General features: G+C 56.4%; 1 protein-coding gene across 8 annotated transcripts in view; it reads left to right on the plus strand.

Annotated features, from left to right (window-relative positions):
* The window catches only part of JAKMIP1 (janus kinase and microtubule interacting protein 1), a 111,799-nt gene extending 84,846 nt beyond the window's left edge, over positions 1 to 26,953 (plus strand). For 3 of the 8 annotated variants that reach the window (XM_049630278.1, XM_049630279.1, XM_049630276.1), the window contains 10 exons: positions 398 to 538; positions 2,440 to 2,499; positions 14,251 to 14,379; positions 15,612 to 15,740; positions 17,003 to 17,086; positions 20,173 to 20,235; positions 21,922 to 22,020; positions 24,693 to 24,794; positions 25,478 to 25,531; positions 26,082 to 26,953. In XM_049630278.1, the coding sequence (XP_049486235.1) occupies positions 398 to 538; positions 2,440 to 2,499; positions 14,251 to 14,379; positions 15,612 to 15,740; positions 17,003 to 17,086; positions 20,173 to 20,235; positions 21,922 to 22,020; positions 24,693 to 24,794; positions 25,478 to 25,531; positions 26,082 to 26,324 (1,104 nt within the window). In that variant the 3' untranslated portion in view covers positions 26,325 to 26,953. Of the gene's footprint in view, positions 1 to 397; positions 539 to 2,439; positions 2,500 to 14,250; positions 14,380 to 15,611; positions 15,741 to 17,002; positions 17,087 to 20,172; positions 20,236 to 20,946; positions 20,993 to 21,921; positions 22,301 to 24,692; positions 24,795 to 25,477; positions 25,532 to 26,081 lie in introns of those variants that run through there. The other 5 variants (XM_049630280.1, XM_049630284.1, XM_049630283.1 and 2 more) reach the window with 4 other exon arrangements.
* Positions 26,954 to 27,189: the final 236 nt, after the last annotated feature.

Here is a 27,189-nt window from a genome sequence, read left to right on the forward strand (position 1 = left end):
CGATCGCCGGTGGCGTGCCTTGCCTCCCCAGCTCCCTCGTCCAGCCTCCAGGGCCTGGGTTTGGACGACCACCTCCCACCCCCACGCCTGCCCAGCCCGTTCTCTCAGCCTGTAGCTTGCTTCTGGTCTGCACCTGTCCCCTCCTCCCACGTGGGGACTGGGTAGCCTTCTTCCCTCCCGCATCCCTGACCTCCCGCTGGGTGCTCCCTGACCTCCCTCTGGGTGCTCCCTGAGCTCCCGCTGGGTGCTCCCTGAGCTCCTGCTGGGAGCTCCCTGACCTCCCTCTGGGTGCTCCCTGACCTCCCGCTGGGTGCTCCCTGAGCTCGCGCTGGGTGCTCGCGCTGTAACTAACCTGCTGGCTGAGCGGCCCTGCTGGGCGCTCTCCCTCTGGCTGCAGAAAGAGAAGCTGTCGGCACAGGCGTCCCTGAAGCGGCACACTTCCTTGAACGACCTCAGCCTGACGAGGGACGAGCAGGAGATCGAGTTCCTGCGGCTGCAGGTTCTGGAACAACAGCACGTCATCGACGACCTCTCGCTGGTACGTTCGCGCTTGGTGACATCGCTCAGTGTGGCGCCGGGTGACGCGGTGTGACGAATGGCATCGAGGCTCCAGGGCGCTGCTGCTGATGCGGGTGGGGCCTCACGGAGCTCACCCGCGCGGGCACCTTGCTGCTTTAATTCAGCCAGACAGCAGCCTCGACTTTGTGTAAAAGACACCGCTGGTGCCTGGAAGCCGTCTCCATGGCTACTCTTTCTCAACTCTTCTCCCTGGTTTGCTGTTGCTAAGAAGCAGCATCCGTTTTAGGAATGGGTCGTCTGGCCTGGACACAGTGGGCACAGTTTGTCCCTGAGAAGTCTATTTTTTTTTTTTAGCTTAGTTATTGCAGACCATGAACTTGAAAGCCTGAACCTTGTAATCAGGCTAGAATTTGAAGGGCTGGCTGAGACTCTACATCTACAAGGTTAAGGGGAGAGGAGGGTGTCTTAGTAGGCGAGTGTTATATCCAGAGAATCCTTTTTCTGTCTGTGAAAGGAGCTTAGGCACCAGTAAGAAAGCATTTGCAGTAAGCTTCAGTTGGACCCTAGAAGCAAAGTGTGTTCTTAATGCCCAAGAGGGAATGTGATGGTTCCACTCATGGGTCTTCCAAGAGTAGAAAAGCCAGTGATCAAAATTCTAGAAAAAGCTTTGACCATAACTGTCAAGCTCGCTTTGCTGGCCTATCTTCCTCTCTCTTTAAGTCCTTCCCTTCTTCCTTCCACCCACCAATCCATTCTCCCTCCCTTCCCTCCATCTATCTTTGCCTCCGTCCGTATTCCCATCTTCCCATCCCCCCTCCCTCCTTCCATCCCTCAGCTGTCTGGCCACCCATCCATCCATCATCCATCCATCCATCCACCCCTTCTTTCTCCCATAGCTTCTTCCTTCCGTCTGTCTGTCCATCCATGCACCCTCTCCTTCCTTCCATCCATCCATCTATCCATCCTCTCATCTTCCCATCATCCTCTCTCTCCTTCTATCCCTTCTTCCTCCCATTTCTCCATCCATCCATCCATCCATCCATCCTCCCCTTCTTTCTTCCATCCCTTCTTCCTTCTATCCATCCTTCCTCTCATCTTTCTCCATTACCCAAAAACTTGGTAGAACATAAGATGAAAACATACCTTCAATAAAATGACGATGAAGTTGAAAGAGGAATAATAAACCAACAATCCCAGAAAAAATAAAGATCGCCGCATCCATTGAGATGAGGAGGGACGGATGGGTGGACCATAAGGGCTATAAGCAAACAGCAGATTTGTCTCTGGGTTTCCCGGCAGCCAAGGGGAAAACAGGGCTGAGTTAGAAAGGAGAGACGTCCTGGTTTTGCCTGGAGCGGAAAGGCTGCCACTCCTGCTGCCCTGCAGATGTCGATCTTACTGACAGTGACCACCAGGCAGCCACAGGCTCTTGTTTCTTTCTTAGGGCCACGCTGCTTGGTAGGTTCTAGCCCCATAGAGCAAAGGAAGAACCTGAGAGAGAAATAAAATGCGTCACCTGGTTCAGAGGAGGCCCATGAAGATTTGGACCCGGCTCTGTCTGAGCTCAAAGCTGCAAACTATTTCATCCTGGGCTGTGGTCACTGACAGAACGGCGATCGCCAGTCAGCACTGCCTCGTGCTTTACGACTTCCAGCTCCCAGCGCAGACAGGCTGGGGCTTTCAGGATTGGCACACTTTGGTATTTTTTGGTCAAGACAGTCCCAGTCCCGTTAAGGACTCGAGTAAATGGGGTGACTCTGTAGCGTACAGTTCTGGGAGGTGGCCGTCACGCAGGTGCTCAGAACTTGGACGAACGCACTCCCAGTGCCGACGGGGGGGAGGCGCACTTTGGGAGCCAGTTGGGTTGGCTGGTGTGATATGAGGCTGGCTGATAATGCCAACCGTTGTATCTCCTTCTAGGAGAGAGAACGTCTCTTGCGCTCCAAACGACATCGCGGGAAAGGTCTGAAGCCACCCAAGGTGAGTCTGCGGGGGTGTGGCTGTCCTGCTTGCTGTCCTGCATGGTCCAGGGGAGGGAGGAAACGCAAGCAATCCGTGAGGGGCCCTAACGGCAGGGACACTCACATGTCTGCACGTTTGGTGGTGAAAAAGCTGTTATCGCGTCTCTCAGTGCATCGGTTATGGCCGCGAACCAGTGACTGTAATTTATTCATGGAAAACTCACCGATGAATTCTGTCTGTAGGCCTCAGGCGCTGTTTGCCCCCAATTAAAAGCATAAATACTTAGACCTTTTGAAGGATTCAAAACGCACCCGGGCTTGGTTTCTGACATCTTATATCCCGTTCTAAAAAAAATCAGGAGCTTTGAGCTTCTTTTTGTTCAAATAACGCAGAACCGTGTTCTTTTTTTGGAAGATGTGGTTTTATAGAGACGGTGCCCAGATGTCCTGGCAGGGAGAGCACAGCTGGACGGGGAGAATTCAGACACCACAGGGGCCACGCTGGAATAAACAGAGCAAATTGGGGCAGGTGTGGAAAAAAAAAAAAGTTTGCATTTAAACCCGTGAACCTCGTTTCACCGCCACAGAGATGTGGGTCTTTCGTTTGAACTAGACGCCCCTCCTGGTTTTTCTTTCAATAGAGATGTGGTTGTAGAGAAATCTTTGTCTTCTGTAGAGAAAACAGCAGTGTGGATGTGCTGCCGAAAAGCCACAGGCACGTGGCTCTCGAGGCTGGCAGCAGGGAGTGGTGGGGACTGGGGCAACCTGAGCAGGAGGCAACAGGGGGTAGTGCCACGTACTCCAAGTGGTGGGAGGGAGATGGGGATCCTGGTGCATCAGCTCCCTGGGGCTGCGTGACAAAGTACCCCACACCGGGCAGCTGGGAACAGTAGAAACGTCTCGTCTCGCGGTTTGGAGTCCAGGGGTCCAAAATAAAGGTGTCGGCAGCGCTGTGCCCCTTCTGAGACCCGTAGGGGAGTCCTTCCCAGGCTCTTTTAGGTTCTGGTGATTTCCTGGCACACTTTAGCGTTCCTTGTCTTGAAGCTGCGTCACTCCAACCTCTGCTTTGGTCGTCAGAGACCATTCGCCCAGTGCGTCGCTGTCGTCCTATAAGGACACCAGTCATACTGGGTCAGGGACCCGCCCTCTTCCACCATGACCCTCATGTTAACCAAGTACTTCGGCAGTGACCTTGCTCTCTTTCTCTCTCTCTCTCTCTCTCTCAAAAATGAAAAAAACATTTAAAAAAATGTTTTTAATAAAAAATAAAATAAACACACTGTGCTGAGCCACTTCCATTTCTGAGTCTCTGAGGTCAGTACATAGAGACGTGTGCCTCATGCAGCTTGACTTAGTGGTGGAAACGTGGGCCTTGGAGCCCGGACTTGAATTTGAACCTCCCCCTTGTCAGCTCACTTGGTCTCTGAGCACGAGCGGGGTGTGGCAGAGAGACAGGGAGACACAGACTCCGAAGCAGCCTTCAGGCTCTGAGCCATCAGCACAGAGCCCGATGCAGGTGACCTGAGCCGAAGTCGGACGCTCAACCGACTGAGCCACCCGGGCGCCCCACAACTTGTTTATTTTTAAATAGTCACTTTTACTGGGGAAGCAATATCACAGCACCACAGACTAACCTGAGAAATAAGCCAAATGTCACCCGCAGGGCCTCCCTGGCACCATCTAGGCTGGCGTTTTGTGCAACCCCTCCCCCACCCCCAGCCCTTGATCTGCCCCATCTTTTTCTTTCTTAATAATGTAACTGTGACTGTAGAGTACGCTGTTGCTTCCTGTTTTTTTTTTTTTTTTTTTTTTTTTTTTTTTACTTAACGTTCTACCATAAAGCATTTATCCGTGTCATGACCCTGTCGTCATACAAGCAAATTTTGATGGTTATATAATCTGTTGAGTAGATGGGCCATACATTTGTGTTCCATTCGGTGCCAGACATGTTTGCTTTTAGCTCCTGGCAGCTGTAACTCCTGCCGCGGAGTGTGTTTACGGTAGGCAGCGTTCTGGGCCGGTTCTGTTGTATTCCCTGGGTATTGACCGTTGCTTTAAGGGACTGGACTTTGTTTCTGTAAATGCCACCCCGGTGGCCTCCTTTTGTCCAGGAAGCTGCGCCAGGGTCTGGATTGTTCCCGTGGACAGATTCCCGGAAGCTGAAATGTGGATCCACAGGGTGTGAAGGCTTTGGTGGGGAACAGGCGACCCCCTGTGCCGTACGGAAAACACGCATCGTTTCGTACAGCTGCCAGTCATGTGCGTGAATGCCATTTTCACCACAGGATGTGTTGAAACAGCAGTGGTCTAAAGGCATTCGGCCTGGAGAGCTGGGAGTATTGCGGCATTGTGCGCCCCATAAAGCTTCTAAAGTAGGGGGGCCCCTAGTCGGCTAAGCATCTGACTTCAGCTCAGGTCATGATCTCGTGTTTGTGAGTTCGAGCCCTGCGTCAGACTCTGCTGACAGCTCAGAGCCTGGAACCTGCTTCCGATTCTGTGTCTCCCTCTCTCTCTCTGCCCCTCCCCTGCTCGTGCTCTGTCTCTCTCTCTCTCTCAAAAATAAATAAACATTAAAAAATTTTTTTTAGAAAAGCTTCTAAGTAGGGTTTTCGGGAGTCCCTCTGTGGAGCTGTGACTTTATTTTTCAAACCTGTATCAGAGTTCGTGGAGTAAAGAAGATTCCATTGTCCTTTTCCCGATTTCCTTTATGGGAAGAGAACTTTACAAGGGCCTAGAACTGACTTGTGGTTTGCTAGGCTTGTGTGCACAGCAGGTGAGGAGGGCAGGAGCGGTGTCCTGCTCACTGCACCCCCTTCACCGTCTCGGCACAGAGTACGTGTCCCTAAACAGTTGTTGAGTGCATAAGCAAATTGCTTGTACTGGCGAAGTGTGTTTGCACAACACCGGATCATGTCAAAGGATGGGATGTTCGGTCCCTAAGTGAAATAGTTCGCTGCCACCAGAAGGCGGGGTTTGGGAGTCTCCATGGGCATTTTCCTGAGCTGTGCGCAGTCTTCTCAGCTTAACTGTTTCTATGATCCACGAACCTCTTATCTTTGTCTCAAGATTCAAGATAGAACAGTTTCCCCCACATGCTCCTACTTACTCCTGGAGTTGTCCAGGGCAGGTGGGGACCTGCACAGGTTTGTAACCCCCTAGGGCTATCTCTCGGGCCTGGGCAGTGTCCCTTTCTTCCCTCCCGCAGGCTGCTGGGATTCAGTAGTTTCCTTTTCCCCTTAAATGCCTCCATCGTGCTCTGTCTGTTATGTATCTGTGTATTTTACCACTTTGCCCGGGCCTTTGTTGGGCACCGATTTTTGTGCCAGAATTTTCTGGAAGTCTGACAGCCCGTCTCTGCTCTCTGGCTAGTTCAAGCTTCCCTGGACTCTCTGTTTCCCCCAGAAGGGGGTTTGTTCTCCGGTCCCACATCCACACCACAGTTTGCTGCAGATAATCGTGATGGCAGAGCAGTGGTGAGATCCAGCCCTCATCCCGGGTGGGGGGGACCCTTACGCCCCAAAGGCTGCTGACCCTGTCTCACCGTGCTCCTGGGGACAGAACCGGTGTGGGCGTTTCGCCTCGGGACCCTGCTATTCAGCACCCCCATGGGGAGTTGCGGGAGAACCCCCGGCGGCCCCCAGGCCCCATCTGGGGAGGGTGGGCTTGCTCCGCAGAAGTCCAGTGTCACGGTTGAACCCTACACGGAGCCCCTGTGGGCGGTAGGTTTGCTGCCTCTGAAACTTGCTGTCTAACAACGTGGAGCTGTCTCAGTAGAAAGCTGAGCACGCGAGCGTGGCTAAAATCGGCATGGTTTGCGCACACACCTCGGTTACCGTGGGGCTGGGGTCTCGGCTGAAGCTGAGACCCCGTAGCCTGTAGCCGTGTGAAGGTCCGGTCCAGCTCCTGGCTCTGTGGCATTGACCTGGGAGGGCCTGTTTCCTGGTTCTTACCACCATCATCACATCCAGAAGATTATACAGAGCGTCTGGCTCTGTGCCTGGCATGTAGTCAGGGATCCACAAATTATGATTCATCCTTCTCCCTTCCTCTTAAACCGACAGCTTTCCTTTGGAGGGCCTGTTGAATGCAGATTCCCAGGTCCCGCCCTTGATTTCCCCCGTTCTAATTTGTGTCCTCTTTTTTCAAGGTGTCACCTTGTCTCAGGTGACAGTGAGGTGAGCTCTTGATGCCCTTTATTATTTTTTGAGATGTTTATTTATTTACTTGGTGGGGAGGGGCAGAGAGGGAGAGAGAGAATCCCAGGCAGGCTTCACGCTCAGCACAGAGCCCGATGCGGGGCTCGATCTCACAACGGTGAGATCATGACCTGAGCTGAAATCAAGAGTCGGATGCTTAACCGACTGAGCCACCCCGGCGCCCCGTGCCTGTAGACAGTAGTCAGCCTTCGCAAGAGGCTGGGAAACTTGCTGAGAAACATCAAAGTACCATGGGAAGAATCGCCCTTCCAAGGGCCCGAGTGTCAGTACATGGTCCCCCGGTCCCCATACGGACCCTGGGACTGCTGATGCCTGAGGAGCTTCTGGTGGGTCACTCGTGGTCAGTGGCTCCTGTATCGCTGCTCATCGGACACTTAGGGCCTATCCAAAGTTGACCTTATGCCCCCAAGGCCAAGCCTGCTCCTTCGTGGTGGGAAGGACAGGGTGCCGGCCGCTGCCCTGGAACAGGAGCCGGTGTGCACGCCCTTCTGTGGCTAGGGCACCCGGACGTTTGTCGTCATGTGCCACGCTTTCCGTTTCCAAGTACCCAGAGGAATCCCATTTCCCCCGTATTGTCATTTCCACTCGACTCTGCTCCTGGGCCGTCCTTTCCCGCAGCTCTGTCGCCAGCTGCCTCTGAGCGAGGTGCGGCTGGACCGCGTGTGCCTCGTTCATGGGGCTGCCTGCAGTCCCCGGCACAGTCCCCCCTTGCCGCGGGGGCTCCGTAACTTGCACTAAGTGAACGTTAGTCATTTCAGGCCACTTGCTGGCCCGGCTCCCCACTGTTGGCTGGCCTGCGGCTGAAGGCTTTTGCTGCGTGTATAATTCCCTGTAGGGGATGAGGGCTTGTTCCCTCCAGGCCGGGCAGCGACCCTGTCACCTGTCCCCTCCTCCACGGCCTGGCAGAGCCTCACATCAGAAGCATGAGGGGCCCCAGACGCTGTTCCCATGCTGCCCGCTGGGTTTGTGGGGCCCGCTGGTACAGGACTTTGGATTTGGGTCCCGTGGGTAGAGCATGGGGACAATTGTGCAGGCACAGAGCCTGCGTCCCGGGCCACACCCGGGCTGCTGAACGGCCCAGCCGTGCACACCGTCCTCATGTGTTGACCTGGGGCAGCCCTGCACGTTGCTGGGTAGCAGGAGGAGGATGGGGCTGCCCAGGGCACGTCATCTGGCAGAGCAATGACCGCGGGACATCGAGGCCACACCTGAAGACTTTGGAATAGACAGGAAGTCAGGGTGGTTCCAGGCAGCATATTCAAATGGGACAGGAAACCCCAACACTGAGAATGAGGCCTCTGGAGAAGAGCTGGCTGGGGGCTGGCCTGCAGCCCCAGGCCGCCTGCCTAGTGTTGAGGCGACCCCAGAGCCAGCGGGGAGGGGCTTGAGGCAGAGGCTGTCTGATCCCAGACCCGTCCTGCCAGGCCTCTGCTTTCCCAGCGCTCCAAGGTTCCTTCGAGCCCTTATCCGCTTGTCCTGGGACCCCCTCTGCTTTCTTGGCTGCCCCCTTGGCTTCCAGCACGTTCCTCCCTCCACAGCTCCCAGAACCATCTTGTTGAGGCACAAGTCTGGCCTCACCACCTTCTTCCTAAGAACCCTACGCTGGCTCCCCGTTTACCGGGGGATAAAGTTGGGGCCCCTTGGGCAGCTCTCAAGGCCTTTTGGGACCCGGCCCTCCTCACCTCCTGCTGTATCCCCCTTGGCACACCCTGGCTCCAGTCCCTTGGGTTTGCCGTGTGGCCTCATCTCCAGACCCCATCTCGGGCCGGCCCCCTCACGTCCTCTGCTCCCGACCGCCTCCTGCTCCTTCAAGATTCGGCTGAGCGGTCCCCGTTTTCGACAAGCCGTCACCCTCACAGCAGCGGGCCCTTTCTCTGGGCTTCCTCAGCCCTCTGCTCCTTCTGCCCCGACACGTGGCGCAATCTCCCCATCTTCTTCTTCTGAGGCCCTGTGCTCGGAGGACCCGGGGTGCTGTGGTCGAATGTGGTTGATGGCAACACAGAGAGCAGGCGTTGGGGGCCACACAGTCTGTCCTGCAACCCAGGGAGCAGGGCTGTACTCGTGGCTTATGCCTGGGGTCCTCAGTCGGGCTCCCTGGGTCAGGTGCTGGGACAAGGAGGACGTGGTGGTCATGAGGCATTCTGTCCCATCTGGACTGCCCCGGGCCTGAGGTTTCTCACGTCCACCGCGAGCCCAGGGCTGACGGCCAAGGCAGTGTGGCTCTCAGCCCCTCCCATCCTCCATCCCTCTTGCCATCAACCTGGGCACAGCAAAATGTCAGGTGACAGGGCGCAGAGGGGTGTCCCCACCCTTGAGGAGCTGTGGCCAAGGTGAAGGTCTTAGTAGGTCCAAGAGCCAGCGGGACAGGACACGTCTCATGGTTTCCCCAGAGCCAGGAAGGCACCTGCCAGACAAAGGCGGTCCCTGTTTCTTCTTGAGGGTCCAGGTGCACAGCTGCCTGGAGAGAAATTGGCTTCAGGCTTGTCCCAGAACTCAACAGTTTGCAGACGGCATGATTTCTAGGATTATCGTCCCCTCTTCCATTAGCCAAGATTATTTTCATTGGGAGTCTCAAAAACCCAAAGTCATTTAAGAAGGGAAAGGGATTTAGATCGCTGCTAAGTCTGGAGGTGGCTGGTTTCAGGCACGGCTGGATCCAGATGCCCACACGATATTGCCGGGAACGTGTCTCTCCACCTTTCCACCCTGCTTTCCTCTGGGCTGGGCTCTTTCTCAGGTGGGGTCTCCCCATGTGGTCACCTAATTGGCTTCGGCAGCTTTAAGCTGGTGTTACACTGCCTAGCAATTTCTGTAGTAGGAGGGCGTCTCTCCTCAATGGTTCCAGCAAGAGTCCCAGGGCGCATGTTCCCTGGCTCAGTTTGGTCACAGGCATGTCCCTGAACCAGGCCCAGGGAGCTCCTCATTTGGAAACATGAGTGAAAGGCTTGGGGGGCATAGCTCGTATCGTGGCTACTTTGAAAGGAGCAGAGTATCGAGCATTATTAAAATTGAAAGTTGTATATGCACTTGGTTGCCTATGTTTTGCTTTTGTGGTTGCCCTTCGCCTTTTAGAATCGCTTGAATATCTTTCAAAGTACAGAGGTTTTACTTTTTTATGGTGTCATCTGCCCATTTTTTCAACATGTGGGTTTTCACCTTGGATGTTTCGCGGAGAGAAGCTTCTCCAAGAAATGCGGGCTTCCGTGGGGGCCCCGCATGGGCGGGAGCACCGGGCCTGCACCCCTGCAGCCCCCCTGTGGCTAGTGGCTTCATCAGTCTGTATAAACGGTCAAACAAATGCCGAGGGACAGATCAGTGAGAATCCTGTGAATTCAGTGGGCCCAGGGTGCACATGGGGTGGCCGGGACGGACAGACAAATTGCCCAAGTGCACGAGGCGGGAGGCGCCTCCTCGTTTTTGGCTCTGGTCCGGAAGAAAGCTGTCTCTGCATCCATCGTGGTTGCTAGTGTGGTGTCCCCAGGGGGCCTCGTGATCACCCGGGGCCTGTGGAAGGGCGCTGATGACAAGGCAGCTCGAGGAGGGAGAAGCTGTGTGACTAGCGTGCCAGCCTGGCCCCTGGATCTGCCCTTGGGCTGGCGGCCTTGCCCACGAAGCCCGATCTCTGTGCAGGAAGCCTCGGGCACAGTGGGCTCGGCGTGGTGGAGGGAAGGAGAATGTTCCGGGAGAGAAGCAGCGCTTTCCACTAGGACTTGAGAGAGGTCTGCAAGCAGACGCCAGTGAGGCTGCTTTTGGCCCACGGGGCGCACACGGGGCCCACGCGGGCTCCACCTCCCTGCCCGGCAATGGAGTACATCCTCTTCGTGCTGTACTTCTCCTTTTTCCTCTGTCTCTGTGCCCTGGTGTGTCTGTACTTTTCCGGTTGTCAGGAGATGACCTACAAGCATGAAGGTAAGCGTCTGGCTCTGGGCGGCCGCGGTTCGGAGCGAGGACACGGCCGAGGCTGGGAGGCCCCTTCCGAGCTGGCGGTTGGTGGTCCCGAGTGATGCAGGGGGACAGGAGACGGGGCTCAGAGGCCGGAGCCAGCGGAGGGATGTTTATTTCGGAGACACTACACCCCACCCCCCTCCCCCGGTGCCTTTTGATGTGCTGAGAACGACCACCTCTGTGTGTGCAAGGTGCAAATGGACCAGACACGTTTATTTTTCACTTGGGCCCAAGCTGCATTTAAAACATTTGGATTAGTTTGTATTTTATTTTTATTTTTTTAATGTTTATTTATTTCTGAGAGAGAGGGAGAAAGAGAAAGAGAGCACACAAGCAGGGAGGGGCAGAGAGAGAGGGAGACACAGAACCTGAAGCAGGCTCCAGCTTCTGAGCTGTCAGCACAGAGCCCGACGTGGGGCTCGAACTCATGAACCCTGAGATCATGACCTGAGCTGAAGTCAGATGCTTAGCCACTCAGGCGCCCCTGGATTAATTTGTAAAGAGGAGTCAGCAAGGCAAGACTCCGGGGGGTAGAGAAAATGGGAGTCTTGGACGAGCGAGCTCCTTCCATAGGGATGTGCCACCCTGAGCAGAGACGGGGGTTTATGCTCCCAAACTATCTGCTCCCGGGACATAAATGCCCGGGGGATCTGAGCAAGGTGGGCGCTCTGAAAACTCAACGATTTCCCCAGTGCTTGGCTCTTTAAGAAAGAGGAAACCATGTTTTCTAGATGATTCTGTCATTCCTCGGAGGCAGGCACTATTATTTTACACATATTTTGAAAATGCAGCATAAGGCACTGGTTGCATTGTCCTTAAAGAAACCAGCCCCCAGATTTTCTCTTTAAGCATTCCAAGGTCTGTTTCTCTCTTGCATTTATTAACAAAGGCATGAATATATGCAGTACTTCTAGACTTCCTGCATAATACAAGAGCTTTTAAGAACCTAATCCTTCCAGGAAACAAACTCGTCCAGCCTGTATGTTCCGCAAGGTTGGGGAGAGGGGGTCCCGCATCTGCAGATTCGCCTCCTGTTGTGAGAGGGTCAGAATGTGAGTGTTTGGCCTCCCCAGCCCTGCTCCCTACAGAGCCTCATCCTGCCTCCCTCACCGCCGCATGCTTCCCTGGGGTCTTGGTCTCTGGGGCCACCCTGGACTGAGGGGCTCCATTCGGGTCTGGGGTTCGGCTGATGACAAAAGCAGCACTTTAAACGCACGTCTGCAGCATCCGGAGTGAACGCCCCATGTCAGGACTCGGTAGCGGAGTGCCCAGCTAGCCGTCCTGCAAGGTTTCAGGAGGCAGATCAGCCCGGGGGATGAACAGAGGCATCACAACGGTCCGCGAGGCTGACCGTGGGTGTCGTGTCCCGAGGCTTTGGAGAGACTGTGGCAGGATGGTTCCCGGGGACTCGGTCAGCGTGCGTCACTGCTCGCTGCCAGTCCACACGGCAGCAGACACAGAACTGTCCCCAGAGGCCTCGCAATTAGCCGTGTTTACAAGAAATAGGGTCGGGTGAATGGCTGCCCGGAAAAATGAGGAGCCTGGAGCCCGGGGCGGTGAGCTGCGTGCGTGCAGAGGACCTCTGAGTGCCGCAGACCTGTCGCTCCTGAAGGTGCCGTTGTCGCCGTCAGGATGTTGTGGCCGCTGCCCCCTGGAAATCGTCTGGAGAGTTTTCGATGCCTGCATTCAAGTGAGGTTTCTCATCTGGAGAGGAGATTGGGGTATATGATTGTCTGCAACCTCTACTTGGAGAGAAGGAATCATGGAAAGCCGACAGAACCTAATAGGTCCCCACAGTCCTATCTGCTAAACTCACCTGGGGTGGGTAACCGGGCGGGGGTCCAGCGGTGCTGGCTGCGTGAGTGAGGGCAAGGGCTGTCGCACGCGAGCCCGAAACTAGGGGCAAACAAGTTGCTTTAGCTCTGAGTTCGTTAACAAAGACATGTTCACGAATACGCATTGAAAAACCGGTGTTGACTCAGTGTGCCAGACTCTGGGCCACAGTGGGGAATAAAAAAGCCCAGATCTCTGCCCTCACTGTCGTCCTGGGTGCCTCTAGCAAAACCTCTCGAGAAACTCTAGCTGCAGAAGATGACAGAGCAGTCCACTCTGTCTCCCTCTCCCTTCCTGATTCAGAATTCTTTCTTTCTATTCTATTTTATTTTATTTTATTTTTTCTTAAACATTTTTTAATGTTTATTTATATTTGAGAGAAAGAGAGAGTGCACGAGCGAGCGTGAGGGGGGGAGGGGCAGAGAGAAAAGGAGACACAGATTCAGAAGCTGGCTGTCAGCCCAGAGCCTGACGCAGGGCTCGAACCCACGAACTGTGAGATCATGAGCTGAGCCGAAGTCGGACGCTTAACTGACTGAGCCACCCAGGCACCCCTTAATTATGTTATTAATTGTGGTACCGGCCACGTTTTTCTTACATCTGGGTGCACGAGATTGCAGACATATGCCCGCTTAAGCAAGCAGGTTAGGACAGGTCCTCAGCATGTGGGGTGTGCCCCGATCCCTCTGTGGGGTGAGGGATGGGGAGGGGGCTCTGGGAAAAGCCAGGTTCTGGGTGAACCAGTGGGAGCCTGGGGCTCGGCTGTGGATTTAATTATGGTTCTTTCTTCATGGCCATGAAAAGTACTCATCGGTTGTAAGAAACAAACAAAGAAACGAACAAAACATTGTTCCTAACACAAGGGAGTTCGATCTGGTGACTGTGGGTTGATGTCCGCAGACCACCCCCCCCAGGAGACTAAGCGAAGCTCCTTGTGGTGGGGAGCACGGCTGGTGTTCATCAGGTGGTGTTCCCCAGGCCCCGCCCAGTGTGTGCCCCTAGAAGGTGCTCAGTCGGGGGTTTGCCGATTGAATGCGGGCATGTGTGCGAAGCCACATATATCACGGTATTTGGGGTGGGCAAAGTACTGGGTGGGGTAGCCAGGAGGCTGGCGCACAGAGCGGTAAAATTTCCTCCGACTCTGAGCAATGGACGCGTGAGGGGTCCGTTGCACTGTTCCTTCTCATCGTTTCAGTGCCTCAAGGTTTCTATACTCAAAAGTTAAACAAAATTTGCCCCTCAGTGGAGGTCCGGTGAGGACCCGGGCCACACACTCACCCAGCCGATTGGAGCCCGGGGTCCATCTGCGGGCCCTCTGCCCCCTTCACCTTTCCCCGTGTCTGGCACATAGAACGAGACATCTCACGTGGCCCCCTGCCCCTCCTTAGTAGGACCCACACGGGCCCATCGAGGGTCGGCGTGCCGGGCACAGCGGATGCGTGACCTCACTCTGTGCTCTCGGGTGAGGCGGGGGCTCCCTGTCCGTCTGATGGAGAAGGAAGTGGGCGCTCAAGGGGGCCGAGGGACCCGCAGAAGGAGTGCCGGGGTCAGGCCAGCGTGCTCTGCTGTCCCCACCCTCCACCTCCTTCGGCCGCCTCCTTTCCGCCCGTTCAAGCACAGACCCCGCCAACCGCCTCTTGGGACGCCCTTGGGGCCCCGGTGTGCGTAGTCGCCCCCGTGCCTGGGGTGACAGGGCGGGTTGGGCGGCCGGGGGGAGGGGGGGGACTCGGCAATGCTGAGTCCCTTCCTGATGTCACGCACGTTGCGTTTTCCAGAAGCATGTTGTGGAGACATTTTTTGGATTTGATGAGGAGTCTGTGGACTCAGAAACCTTGTCAGAAACCTCCTGCAACACGGACAGGACGGACAGGGCCCCAGCCACGCCCGAGGAAGACTTGGATGATGTAAGCACCCCCACACCTGAGGTGCTGTGGGCACACGCCTCCGGCCTCTGACAACCGCCCCTGTTGCTCCCGGGTGTAGAGATCTCGGCCCCGAGGACCTGTGACGTCTCAGCCTGCAGCCTCGAGGGCAGGAGGCCCCTGCTGGGCCCGGCCTCCATGAAGGCAAGGGGGGCACCGGCAGCATGTAGCGGTCCCCCCCCCCCCCCCATCTCACCACCCCAGTGGTGGCCTCGCTGTTACCTTTTCAATTAAAATTGCTGCATGGTGGTCTGTCCCTGTCCCCCCTGCACACGCGGGCACACATGCACACACATGTATGCACAGGCTCACGATGCTCACAGAGGCACATACACACGCGGACAAATGCACGCACAGGGACCCCACCTGGCGGGCAGGACACGGTTGCCTTGTCCTCACGAAGGCGACGCCTCACACAGGAGAGAACGCTCCCAGTGCTGGAGAGCGTGGAGGGCGGGAAGAACACCCCCGGAAGCCCTGTCACCCCGAGCCACCAGCCTCACGGTGCCCGACCAGCGCGCACATCCAGGCTCATGACCGCGGCACTAAGTGAGCCGGCCTCACAGAGGCGTGAAGGGCGGCTCTGTCCTCGCCCGCCCGCCCCTCGCCGGCCGGGCTCTCTGGGGAAACCCGAGTAGAGCACGGTCACACCAGACACGGGCCTTTTTCGATTTTCCTTTGGCACCAACGGCTTGTAACGGGAACACGCCGTGTTCCACGCCCCCGTCTCTGGTGAGCACGCGGGACTTTTCACGTGGACGCGCACGGAGCCTTTAATGTCACGAGTGTCCCCTAACGGGTGCTTCCCAGTTTTCACAGCCACAAAGACGTGCCACTGGCCAGCCAGTCGCTGCACCCTTGCGTGCCTGGGGGGTTGTCTTCGGAGAGATTCCCGACGTGAGGAGCACGGAGGGAGGGGGCACGGAAACGTCCACCCGTGGGGTCCGGGCTGGCTCAGGGGCGCTCTTCCCCTGCCTCCCTTGCATGTGACTCAGGCATTCCGGGCTTCCGCGAGCTCCCGGGGAGGGCGCTGACGACGGGGACGGCGTCTCCTCCCGCAGCCTGTCACCCGGGGTCCCCAGTTACATCCCGGCGGTGACCGGCTCCCCCCGAGGAACTGTGGGCAGCGGCCGGGAGGGCTGGGTGTGTGCTTCCGGGCCGAAGCCTCACCACGTCACGCGCTCTGTTGTGTCTCTCTTCTCCGGCACCTTCAGACGACGACGAGAGAAGAGGCCGACCTGCGGTTCTGCCAGCTGACCAGGGAGTACCAGGCCCTGCAGCGGGCCTACGCCCTGCTTCAGGAGCAGGTGGGGGGGACGCTGGACGCTGAGAGAGAGGCCCGGGTGAGTGCGCAGAACGCCGGGTCCCCGCGCCCTGCCTTTGACGCTTGGAGGGGGTTGTGCGAGCTGATGGGGGACACCGTGGGCAAACCCGTGGGCCACCGTGTGACCGCAGGCGCGGCCAGAAGAAACGATGCTGTGGTCCGGCACACGTCACGCGTGCCGTCTGTTGGCAGGAATGCGTTCAGACCCCAGGGCTCGGCAAGGACCCTCCTCTCCCTCCCAGGCTGAGAAACCCCTGTGCACATCCTGGCGTGCTCCCAGCCCTCAAGGCGCTTTGGTCCCTGCCGGCCACCCAGGGCTGGGCCAGGCCCCCCGTTGCACTGGGCTGAGCTCTGCCTTCCAGGAAATTCCACCCGCTGGCCCTTACCCCACCCTCAGGAGTCACATGGGCCGGCGGCTGCCTGCCCCTCCTTCTGAAAGCAAGGGGCCCCGCAGACACAGTGCTTTACCCAGCACAGTCCCCGTATCGTTCCCACGACAGCCCTGTGAAGTAGGGGGTGGCGGATGAGGCTGGGGGGGTGGGGAGGAAAGCTTCTTGTGCCGCAGTGGAGTTCAGCCTGTAACCTTGTAGGTCGGAGGAGGGAACAGGGCTGGGCTCGGTGTGGCCTGCCTCCTGTGGCTGCCAGCGTTTAAAAGTCAAGAGATTTTGCGTAGAAATTCAGGTTCCTTACCTCTCTCAGCGGCTCACAACGTGCTCGGCCGGGCAACAGCGGGCTTCCTGTTCACGTGGTGGCGGCTTTGGGCCGCGGCTGAGTGGGCATTTCGCCTGAGAGGGGACGTGTGCCTCACTTGGTCCCGATCCCCACCCCCCGTGCGACCCCACACTCAGTCGGCTTCCCTTACTTACATACCCGCCCGGTCCTTGAGACACTTGGGTTTTCAGCCCTTCCCGTAGGTGATAAAGGGCCCACGAAACGTGTCTGGGAGCGTTGGTAGAGGCAGCCACTGAACGTGGTCAGAAAGCCAGGGTGGGGACCTTGACATCTGGCTTCCGGCTCGCTTACCCCCTTGTAGAAATGAACCCCTTCTCTAGGCTTCCGTGTCAATGTCTGTAAAATCGAGGGGAATAGAGCCGACGACCCCTCAAGGTCTTTCGGTTCTTAAACGTGTGTAACGTGCAGGCGAGCGACCCCACGTGCCGCCTGCGAGCGCGTGCTCCCCCACACGGACGTGCTTCCAAGGCCCGGATCGTGGCGCGGTCCTTTCCACCCTTGTCACCCATTCGCGGTGACCCGCTCACTTTTTGGTCCTTTTCTCTCCAGACTCGGGAACAGCTCCAAGCTGACCTGCTGAGGTGTCAGGCGAAAATCGAAGATTTGGAGAAGTTGCTGGTCGAGAAGGGACAGGTGAGTAGAACGAGCGTGCGGCTCTTTGCATTTCTGTCCCCTCGTGGTGTCCCCGTGGCCTTGGTGCTGGGGGGCGGGGGACCCCCTCCACGGTCTGTGTGGTTTGCTCCAGAGACATCAGAGAAAAAATCCCTAGCAGAGCCCAGCGAGAATATCCTTCCTGAGGTGCCTGTTTGCAGAGTTTTTATAGAAATCAAGCCACGAAATGAAATCCTAACGTGGCGTTTTCTTTGTGGGCCAAATGCTCAGAAGTGGGAGACACTTCACAAAGCAAGGTGGTGACCACAACCCGTTTTGACTTGACTCTGAACGAAAAGCTGCCACTGGTTCTCCAGACCCAGTTGTGAAAGTGAAGGGGATCCCGGCTTCCCGGCTGTGGCCCCGTCACGTGCCCTCCAGGTCCCTGAGTTTCTCGGAGCCGAGTCGCCTCCACATGCACCTTCTCTGAACGTGACAAGGCCCGGTTGACAGCAGGGAACAGTAAAGAGGCAAAGCCCAGCCCCAGACCCGTCCCCTGAGTTGGGGGAGACCGTGGAGGGTGGTCTGGGCGGAGGTCCAGCCTCTCAGAGGGTTACGTTCAAAGGCGACATCACCCAGGGGTCAGCGCAGGTCGGCCGCGCTCTCCGCGGTAAGAAATAAACCAGAACTTCGCAGTGGCTTTACCGCGGTGAGGTTTGTTTCCTACTCAGCACCCTTCCTGTCCCTCCCGCAGGCCTGGGGGTCGTCCACTCCATGTGGTTACTCAGGGATCCAGCGCTGGGGCACCAGCCTGGATATAACGGCCCCGTCGACAGCTTGCCTTCCCCCTCAGAGGGCAGGAGAAGGCAGTTTGCTGCCTGGACACGTTTCACCAAAACAGTCATGTGGCTACACCTGACGGTGGGGGTGCCGTGCGGGTAGGGGGTGGGGAGGTCTGGCAAGGGCTCCCCGAGGTCCTGGGCTGGGACACGGGGACTGGTGGTGGGTGTTTAGGGAAGGGCGTGTATGAGGTTCTGAACAGATGGCTTAGAACTAACTCTGAGCAGTTAGTGGCTCTAGGGCTCGGGTGGTGGCTGAGATTCGAATTCAGGCAGACGGCCAGTAACCAGGGCTGGGGGTACTCGCGAAGCCGCCCACGGCAGCAGCATTGTGGCCGGCGCTGATCGGCCAGCCCTTGGGCACTGCTTCCATAACCGTGGTCCAGAACATTCCACGGAGGCAGGACAGCGGTGAAGAGCCCATACTCCGGGACCGACTTGGCAGGCATGTAGCACAACCCACGCGACCGACATTGTCTCTTTGTGCCTCAGTTTACTCATCTTTAAAATGGGGGTGATATTAATCCTTCACATACTGGGGAAGCAGAAGTGGTAAGAGGAAGCAGCCTGGGGAACAGTCCAGGTGGGAGAGAAGGCTGTTTTTAGACTCCCGTCCACCTGCCACTGTCCTGGGCCCCTCTTCCAGGCTGAGCTCACATAGCTCCTGACCACCGTCTTCGACTAAGTTACGCCCCACCCGTGGATGGGTGCTCTCAGCCGTGGATGGGCTGCTCTCAGCACCATATAAATGAAAGGGCCACGCTGGGACAAAGCAAATGTCCATTTGTTCAGTGAACGCTCACCAGAGCGCTTGCCCCACGCCAGGCTCTGTGCTCGGCCTGCAGGGATAATGTATCGATTAGCTATCACTGCGTAACAAACCACCCCAAAACTTAACGGTTTAAAACAAGAAAAAAAAATTGATTTGCTCATAATTCCGTGGGTCAGCGGTTTGGATTGGGCTCAGCCGTGTAGTTCCTCTGCTGGTCTTACCGGGGCTCATGCTACAGGCTGCTCTCTGGGTCACCTGGGCCCGGGTGGCCTGCAATGGCCTCTCTGTCCCGTCTGGGCACTGGTGCCAGCTTTGGCTGCCGTGTTGGCTCACGGTCTCTCATCGCCATCTCTCTTACTCTCTCCAACCTGGCGTCTTTGCCTGGTGGCCTGGGGACCGGAGGAAAGGGCAGGCCTCAATGCACAGGTGCATTCCAAGCCTCTGCTTGAATCCCATTTGCGAGTATCCCGGTAGCTGAAGTCGCCCCAGCCACGCCTGGCTTCAGGGCTGGAGAAGTCGATGCCATCGGTCATTGGGAGGAGCTGCAGAGTGATACCGCAAAGGGCCGTGGAGGTGGGAGGGACAGTTGCAGACGGTATGCTCCAGGTACAAGGATGAGTAGAACGGGCTCTGTCCTCACAGGGACTCACGGCCTCATGGGGCCTCCATGTGTCGACCCAGCGACAGTGCAGGGTGATATGTGAGAGGTGGAGGGAAGCCGAGGCCGCCGGAGCTGAGAGAAGGGAAGAGGAACGTTCTTCCGTTTGTTCCCTTATCCATCCTGCCGTGTTTATGGAGCACAGGCTGGGGACGCCACGGTGGAAAGACGGACCTAGTGCCGTGTGCTCATGGGGCTTACCTGGACAGGAACCTGCCCGGGCCGAGACACGTGGTTAGGGCCTTACGGGCAGAGGGACCAGGATGCACCCGAGAGCGTGTCCGCGGGTGTGGGGGAGACCCCGGGTGCAGTGAGCAGGCCTGAGCGGGTGGGCGGTGCCGATTTGGTCGCTCTGCAGCTGGTTTCCTGGCAGTGACACTCAGCGTGGGCCCCCTCTGCTTTCAGGGAGCGTGAGCGGTAGGGAAGGGACACCCTGCGATCCCGCCGGCTCGCTTTTCTGGGTGTAGAGGTTTAGAGGGATGATGAAGTCTTTCTAGCTGCTGTCCCTTCTCTGATCTTTTCATAGTCCCTTTTTTTTTTAATGCTTATTTATTTTGAGAGAGAGAAAGAGAGCACATGCACAAGTGAGGAGGGGCAGAGAGAGAGGGAGAGAGAGAGAATCCCAAGCAGGCTCTGCACTGTCAGCACAGAGCCCGACGCGGGGCTCGAACTCACAAACCATGAGATCGTGACCTGAGCCGAAATCGAGAGTCGGGCGCTTAGCCTACTGAGCCCCCCAGGTGCCCCATGACCTTTTCATAGCCTTATATTAGGTGACTTTTTTTCGCTGACTCAGTCTTTGCTGTGTGAGCACCTGTTTGCTTCAATGAGCGTGAACATATTTAGTGCTTTTTCTTAGGATTCCAAATGGGTTGAAGAGAAGCAGCTTCTCATCAGGACAAACCAGGACTTGCTGGAAAAGGTACGTGAGCGTCAGTGCCCTCCCCGCCCCCTCAGAGAATCAGGGACCTCAGAGGCTCAGCCCGACTGAGACTCTGCCCCAGTGCCCCCATGGTGGGTCCGGGTCCTGACTGGCTCTCAGAGCACAGACCTCTTCCTCACGTTGAGTCCGAGCCCAATTTGTGGGGCTTCCCAGGCCTCGGCCCCGGTTCTGTCCTCTGGGACAGGGCGTGCGCCCTGCAGACACAGTGAGGGCCGCCTGCCCTGCCTCCACAGGGCTTTCCAGGCCACCTCTCCCGTTGCTCTGGAACCCCCGGCAGGTCCCCTCCCTCCAACGTGGCAGGGGGGACCGAAGGCGCTGGCCGCCCGGCAGGCTCTCAGGCCGTCACAGTCCAGTTCATGGACCGGAGGCCTCGGTGCTGGCAAAGCTGAGCCTGTCTTCCTTCTTGCGGTCATGGAACTTTCCAGACGCCTCTTGAGACAGCAAGGGGAGTAGGTTTAATGCTTTGGAATGAGACCTCAGCTTTATGTTTCTCTCGTTTGTGTGCAATTCAGAGTGTTGTTCTGTTTTGTTTTCTTTGTGCAGCCACCGTCACAATGCAGCTTTAGGACCTTTTCCGCGGCCCACAAGGGTCCCTTGTGCCCATTTGTAGTCACTCCCTGTCTCCTCCCACCACACACCCCCCCCCCCCCCCCACCCCTTGGCAACCAGCGGTGTACTTTCTGTCCACAGAGGTTTGCTTTTCCTGGACCTTGCATGCCAGCCGCCCCAGACCTGGGTGAGGCCTCAGCTTTAGAGCATCCTAGAACACCTGCAGCATCGAGCCCGGGCTTGCCCCCCTCCGCCCCCGCCCCCAGTCCCAGCTCTGCCACTGACGGCTGTGGCCGCTCACTGCCCTGTGTTTCTCCATAGCGTTTGGAGCTCGGGGACAGGGCGCGTCGCCGCCCTGCAGGTCGGGCCTGTGCGTTGGGAGAGATTTCGTGTCCTGCTCACTAAATTCAGGGAGCCATGGAGAAAACACACTGTTTCCAAGAGTCCCTTGGGGGTGCAGGACCCCGTCAGTGGAGACCCTCCCTCTGGTTCTCCAGGCAGGAGGAGGGGAGGCCCTCTGTAAGGAGGTATGCCTTATCTCAGTCAGTCCTGGCTGCAGGACTTTATGCCCCTGCGACAGAAACTGAGGCACAGAGCCATTAGGGTGCTTTTCCAGTGTCTCCTGGCAGGTGTTGGACCAGGCGGCCCACCTCCCCAGACGGACTTGTGCCTTCAGGAAAACTGATTCCACTAGGCCTTCTCCTCAGCCCTCTGGCAGGGTCACAGTGGCGGCCTGTGCCTTCCTGCCGCAGCTTGGTGCTGTCTGTCCGGGGGGGGGGGGGGGGGCTCATCCTGGGGGGCCATACCGCCCGCGAAAAGACCACACTGAGGCTTTGGGATCAGAAGCGCCCATGGTGCGTTCCTGCCTCCCTCACACTTGACCTCAGGAAGGGACTTAGTGGCGCCGTGCCTCAGTTTCCCCCATCGCTCATTTATTCGGCAAGCCTATGAGGAGCCCCTCTTCCAGGCCAGGCCCCCCGGGGGGGGGGGTTGGCAGGGACGGTGCCGGCGCCCCCACCCCCGCACCCCGCCCGCGCTGAGCAGGGTGCGTCTCCCGCGGCCCCCACGGAGACGGCGGTCCTCCCGCCCGCTAACCCACAGGTGCGTCTGCTCTAGATTTACAGACTGGAAATGGAAGAGAGTCAGCTGAAGAACGAAATGCAGGACGCCAAGGACCAAAATGAGCTGCTAGAGTTCCGAGTGCTGGAGCTCGAAGTAAGAGACTCTATCTGTTGCGCGCTCTCAAACGGAGCAGACCTTCTCTTTGAGCCCAAACTGAAATTCATGTAAAGCTCCCCGATGCCCTCCAGCATGTGTAAAGGGACGTGGTAGAGTTCTCTTTTCTTTTCTTTTCCTTTCTTTTCTTTCCTTTTCTTTTTTTTTAAAATCTGTATGTTCAGAATAATTTCACTGCCTTAATATGTTCTGGAGAGAATGCTCACCGAGGTCTTTGGACATGTACCAGAGCTAATCTATTTATTGCCTACGGCTTGTTTTTTGCACTTAATAAAATAATTTGTTTTTGCAATATTTTGCCTTTTTTATTTGTGTTTCATTTCCATAACTACTTCTTTCCTGCATGCATAGTCACCTGGTATGCGTTCTGCAAAGTCGGACAGAAGCGCTGTTGCAATTAATAACACACCTTTTTTAAGTGACCTTGCATGCAGGGAATGTCTCCTTTTGAAAGAGCGGGGTCCGACCCGGCCCGCAACTGCCTCTGTAGTGTGTTCACTGCTAGTTCGGCCCATGTTCTGTTTGCCGAGGTGAACACAGGTAAGTAAGCGAGCAGGGGGAAAGGAGGTATCTGCGTAGGCATTTGAGAAAACCGAGGCCATTGCCCCAGCTCCCTGATCAGTGAACACGGGCCCGTGTGTCATGGCAATGTTGCATTGGACTGGAAATGTACCTGTTTGTACTCGAACCGCTCGACTCCAAAATTCCTGGTTAGCGTGGAGGGAGACCGAGCGGTGTTCGTAGGTAGCGGCCGTGTTCCAAACCTTCAGTAAGGTCCCCAGTACAGAGCTGCATCCAGGGCAAGACCGCTGACGGTTTTTTTGCTTCCCACTGAAACCTTGTTTCCGGTATGTCGCTGTATCGCCTTGCTGCCACCCGAACGTCATGACCCTTTTGTGTTTGTTTGTTTGTCTGTTGCCATTTAAACACCATCCACAGTTTAAACATCAGCCATGTTGGTGACACTCGTTTCTCTAAGCACCTGCAGTGACGCAGCCCCGCTCTCCCTCGGCTGAAGCCTTTTTGCATGCACGGAACCCTCGGGAGAAGCGAGCGCCTTCGCAACATTGGCGTCCCCCCGATTTTGTTCCCTCATCCTGGCCTCAGTCAAAACTGTTTGCGCTAGACCTTACCATCTTGTCCTTTGTTGTGTTGGCGTGGACCGTGGCCTGAAGGTCTCGAAACCAAGCGTTACCCCTGCAACGCAACTCTTGCTTGAGCGCCAACCGAGCCTGCGTTCACGCACTAGGAATCGGAAGCCACGTGAGGTCACTGTTCACACTTCGGCCAGCTAGGAAGCCTTTCACAGCCCTTGGTCACACGTCTTTCTCATGAGAGTTCCGTGAGCGTTGCTCAGCGTGCTAGGATTTTCTTGAAGTGTCTCCACTGTCCTTCAGAGCCGTTAGAGACCAGTTCGGACTTTCGTTCGGATAAAATATGGGCTTTCTGTTGTCACTTTTTCTATGGAGACTCCACTTAAGCATTGCAGGTAGAAAGGCATCCGTAGAAGAGAGCCACTGTGAATTTTGGTCTTCGTGGCTGATAAGGGAAACGAAGTTTTCCCCCTGAACTGCTTCAAACAAGGTTAGCCAAGTTGCACCTTGTGGAAGGTAATTGAATGTCCCCTGCCACCCACCTCACCTTCCTCTCCCCATTAGCCTTATCCATCTGCATAGGTCCTGCCATCCAAGCTGGTGCTCATTCGGTTACGTTTCTTAGCTGAGTGACTAAAGAGACCCATGGGTGCCCTCCCTAGATTCTGCAGGAATCATCCAAAGCGGGCTTACTCATCTTACTCTAATTTTGGCCAAATAAAAGCAGTTTGACTTAAAGGTATAATTCAGAAAGGTCTTCTCTGCTGGCCTTCCCATAAAGCTAGCCTGTCCGTTGCTCAAGTTTTAAAGGCAGCTCTGTGTACTATATCCCTGCCATTAATTGGGTTTCTCTTGTCCTTTTTAAAAACGTGTCGCGTTACATAGGATTAACGAGCACCTCTTCTGGGAAAACGCTTGCTTTTCCTTCCTCAGTGGTCGAGATTTGAGTAGCAATCTAAGGCAGGGATAGAATGATCGCTGATGTGTTAGCACGGCTCAAAAAAAAAAAAAAAATTGTGAACGAAGTCAGCCGATTGTCTTGAAAACGGTGTGAATCCAGGGTTCGTGTCCCGGCCCTGCGGCTGGGGAGCTTGGGACCAGGACTCGCCCCGCTGTCCACGAAACGAAAGCAATAACGCCTGCCTCGTGGGATTGTGTGAGGGCTCAACGAGGTAGCGATTTGCCGCAGGGCACGAGGAACGCCATAGCTGGTGGCTGTGCTGTCCGTTGAAATTTCACACACTTGTTCTTACCGAGTGTTTAATGATCCGTGGCTTCCCGGGCTCCCGTCGCGCAGCAGGTGAACACATGCCTTGGTTAACCGTTTCTTCCTAGCGGAGTGGGTAAGAAGTAGACGCATTTCGGCTCGAGACCCGCCGCCCTGCAGAGGCGGGACCTCGGCGTGCTCCTTCGCGGACCAGGAGATGGTAGTCTGTGAGCCTTTTAGTAACGCCTTGGCCAACTGGAACCCGTTGGTCTTTGCTGCGTAACGTGGGAAAGTGGCGAGTGGTAAACAAGCCAATAAAGTTCTGTTTTTAAACCAAATCTTTTCCCCAGGAGAGAGAGCGGAGGTCGCCAGCATTTAACCTCCAAATCAGCACCTTCCCCGAGAACAACAGAAGCGCTCTCCAGCTGTTCTGTCACCAGGAAGGAGTTAAGGTAGCGTGCTTGGGGGGTGCCTCCGCTCAACCCACCGCCAGGGGCCCCCTCGGATGCCAGGCGCAGCCGTAAAGGGGGATTGTGCCTTTGTGTCACACACAGAGCCGATTTTAACGAGGTAGCCCGCCCCCCGCCCCCAACACCGTATTTGGAAAGTCGGAGTTTGTGTCTCAGAGGGTCACCGAATGTCACCCTCTGTGTACCCGTGTTAAAAGAGCAGAAGCGTGGCACACAGCTTTGAGGGCCCACCCCGGCGTGGCCGCCTCCCAGCTCCGGGCTGTGAGCTCCCCCAGCCTCGGGCTGCCGTGTGTGAGGTGAGACCGGCAGCACCAGCCACGAGACGAGACGAGACGAGACCAGACGAGACGAGACGAGACGTGACGTGGGCGTGACATCAGAGCAGCGCCGAGCGCAGCGGCCGCGCAGTGAGTGAGGGGGTGGGGGACGTGGCTGCGGCTGCCGGCCGGGGTCCTCCTGACCCTCACGATTCCACCAGCCGTTCCTGCAAAGCTCAGCCTACAAGCAGCAATCACTGCCTTCTCTCCCTCGACCCCCGAAGGAGCTGCCGGGAGCCCTTGGCCCCGCCGCGCGCACCGAGAGGGACGGACGAGGCCCCGGCGGTAGAGACCGGTCTGCACGGCCTTGGCGGCTCCCACAAAATGAACGTTGGCAATCTTTTCCAGGATGTGAATGTTTCTGAACTTATGAAGAAGCTAGATATCCTTGGCGATAACGGGGTAACTATGCCGGCCGGCTTCTGCTCTCGTGCTCTCGTCTCCACCTGGGTGTGTCCTGTGTGCCTTTCCTTTCTGTTCGGTTCGGGTTCTTCCCAACGTAAGAGATCTGACACGCGCAGTGTAAGGCTTCTGTGTGGCCGTGCCCTCGTGGGGGGTGGGCGGGTCACGCTGTCACGGGCGGGGCACGCGGTCACGAGCGGGTCGCGCTGTCACGGGCAGACTTCTGGACTTAGCGCTTCCTTCGCACCTGCCGGCGATGCGGGCGCACGAGGGAGCTCCCGGAGGGACGGTGGACCGGTGGGATCCCTCAAGGTTTCTGAGATCAGAACGTGGCATCCCTGCCCCCTTAAGAGACTGGCTGGAAACAGGCCCTATCTGTCAAAGGCCTGGCCCCAGATAGGACACGGCTGCCTTTAAACATGGGCCCCCTTAGAATGTGGGGGCCGAGCCCCGGGGTCGCCTCTCGGAGGGGCATGGAAGCCGGTCAGCGCTGTCTGCACGGGGACGCGGGGTCCAGCGTAAAACGCCCTTCCCCATTTTTGTGTTTTAGAATTTGAGAAACGAAGAACAGGTTGCAATAATCCAAGCTGGAACAGTGCTTGCCCTGTGCGAAAAGGTAGAGCCCCGCGGCACCCTCTGTCCGTGCACCGCGTCGCAGCTCCCCCGGCGCCACACGAGAAACGGCACCTCGGCGTCTCGCTTGGCTCTGGGGCATGACTTCCCGCCTCCACGTCTGCATGTGCACGCGCATGCCCGCCCCTTGCCCGTCCAAAGCCACACACGCTCGCCCTAGACAGCTTAGCACACAAGCCAGCGGAAGCCCCCACGGAGGAAGGAAAGCACCTGCGACCCTGGGGTGGATTTCTTTCCGGTGTTTTGCCCACGACCGTTTTTTAAGCCTCGTTGAGATCTGGCTTGACTTCCCGTCTTTAACCCTGCCTGCCACACTTCCACCCGCATCATTCCACCGTAGGGTTCAAAGAAGTTCCTTATTCCTCAGCTGCTAGTTAGCGAGGGGGTTTCCTTTTTTTTTTTTTTTTTCCCTATTTATCGTGATGCGTGGTGAATAGCGTTGTGCGTCGATTTCGATCCACCTCTTAAGACCCTCCCACGGGACAGATTCTAGATGTGGAATCACGGGGCCACCGGTAGGGAGGTTTCTCAGAGCTTTAATATTGTCAAAGCGTCCACCCGCGTGTTACCGCATTGCCGGGTCCACGTTCAACTTGGTGCCCTGCCGTTAGAGACCCCTGCCGGCTTGATAGGCTTGGCTGAACTCACATGATGTGACCATTTCCGTTTTCATGTATTTGAGTGCTAGTGATCCTGGCTTTTTATTGTGTATCGTCTGTTTTCTTCTTCCTTGTGAACTGTAATTACATTTCTTTTGATGATGTCCGTTGGGTTTGTCATTCATTCATTCATTCATTCATACATTCACTCCCTACATATCTGTCATTAAGTATGGTGTTTCGTACTGACTTCTCTGTGGGCCTTATGTGTTAAGATAATTAACTTTTTGCTGTGTTTGCTAAAAATACGTTCCTGGTTTGCTTACCTTTTACATTGGTGTAGGATAATTTATTTAAAAAAAATTTTTTTTAACGTTTATTTATTTTTGAGACAGAGAGAGACAGAGCATGAACGGGGGAGGGCCA

The sequence above is a fragment of the Panthera uncia genome, chromosome B1 (genome assembly GCF_023721935.1).
Source record: "Panthera uncia isolate 11264 chromosome B1, Puncia_PCG_1.0, whole genome shotgun sequence".
Classification (NCBI taxonomy): domain Eukaryota; kingdom Metazoa; phylum Chordata; class Mammalia; order Carnivora; family Felidae; genus Panthera; species Panthera uncia.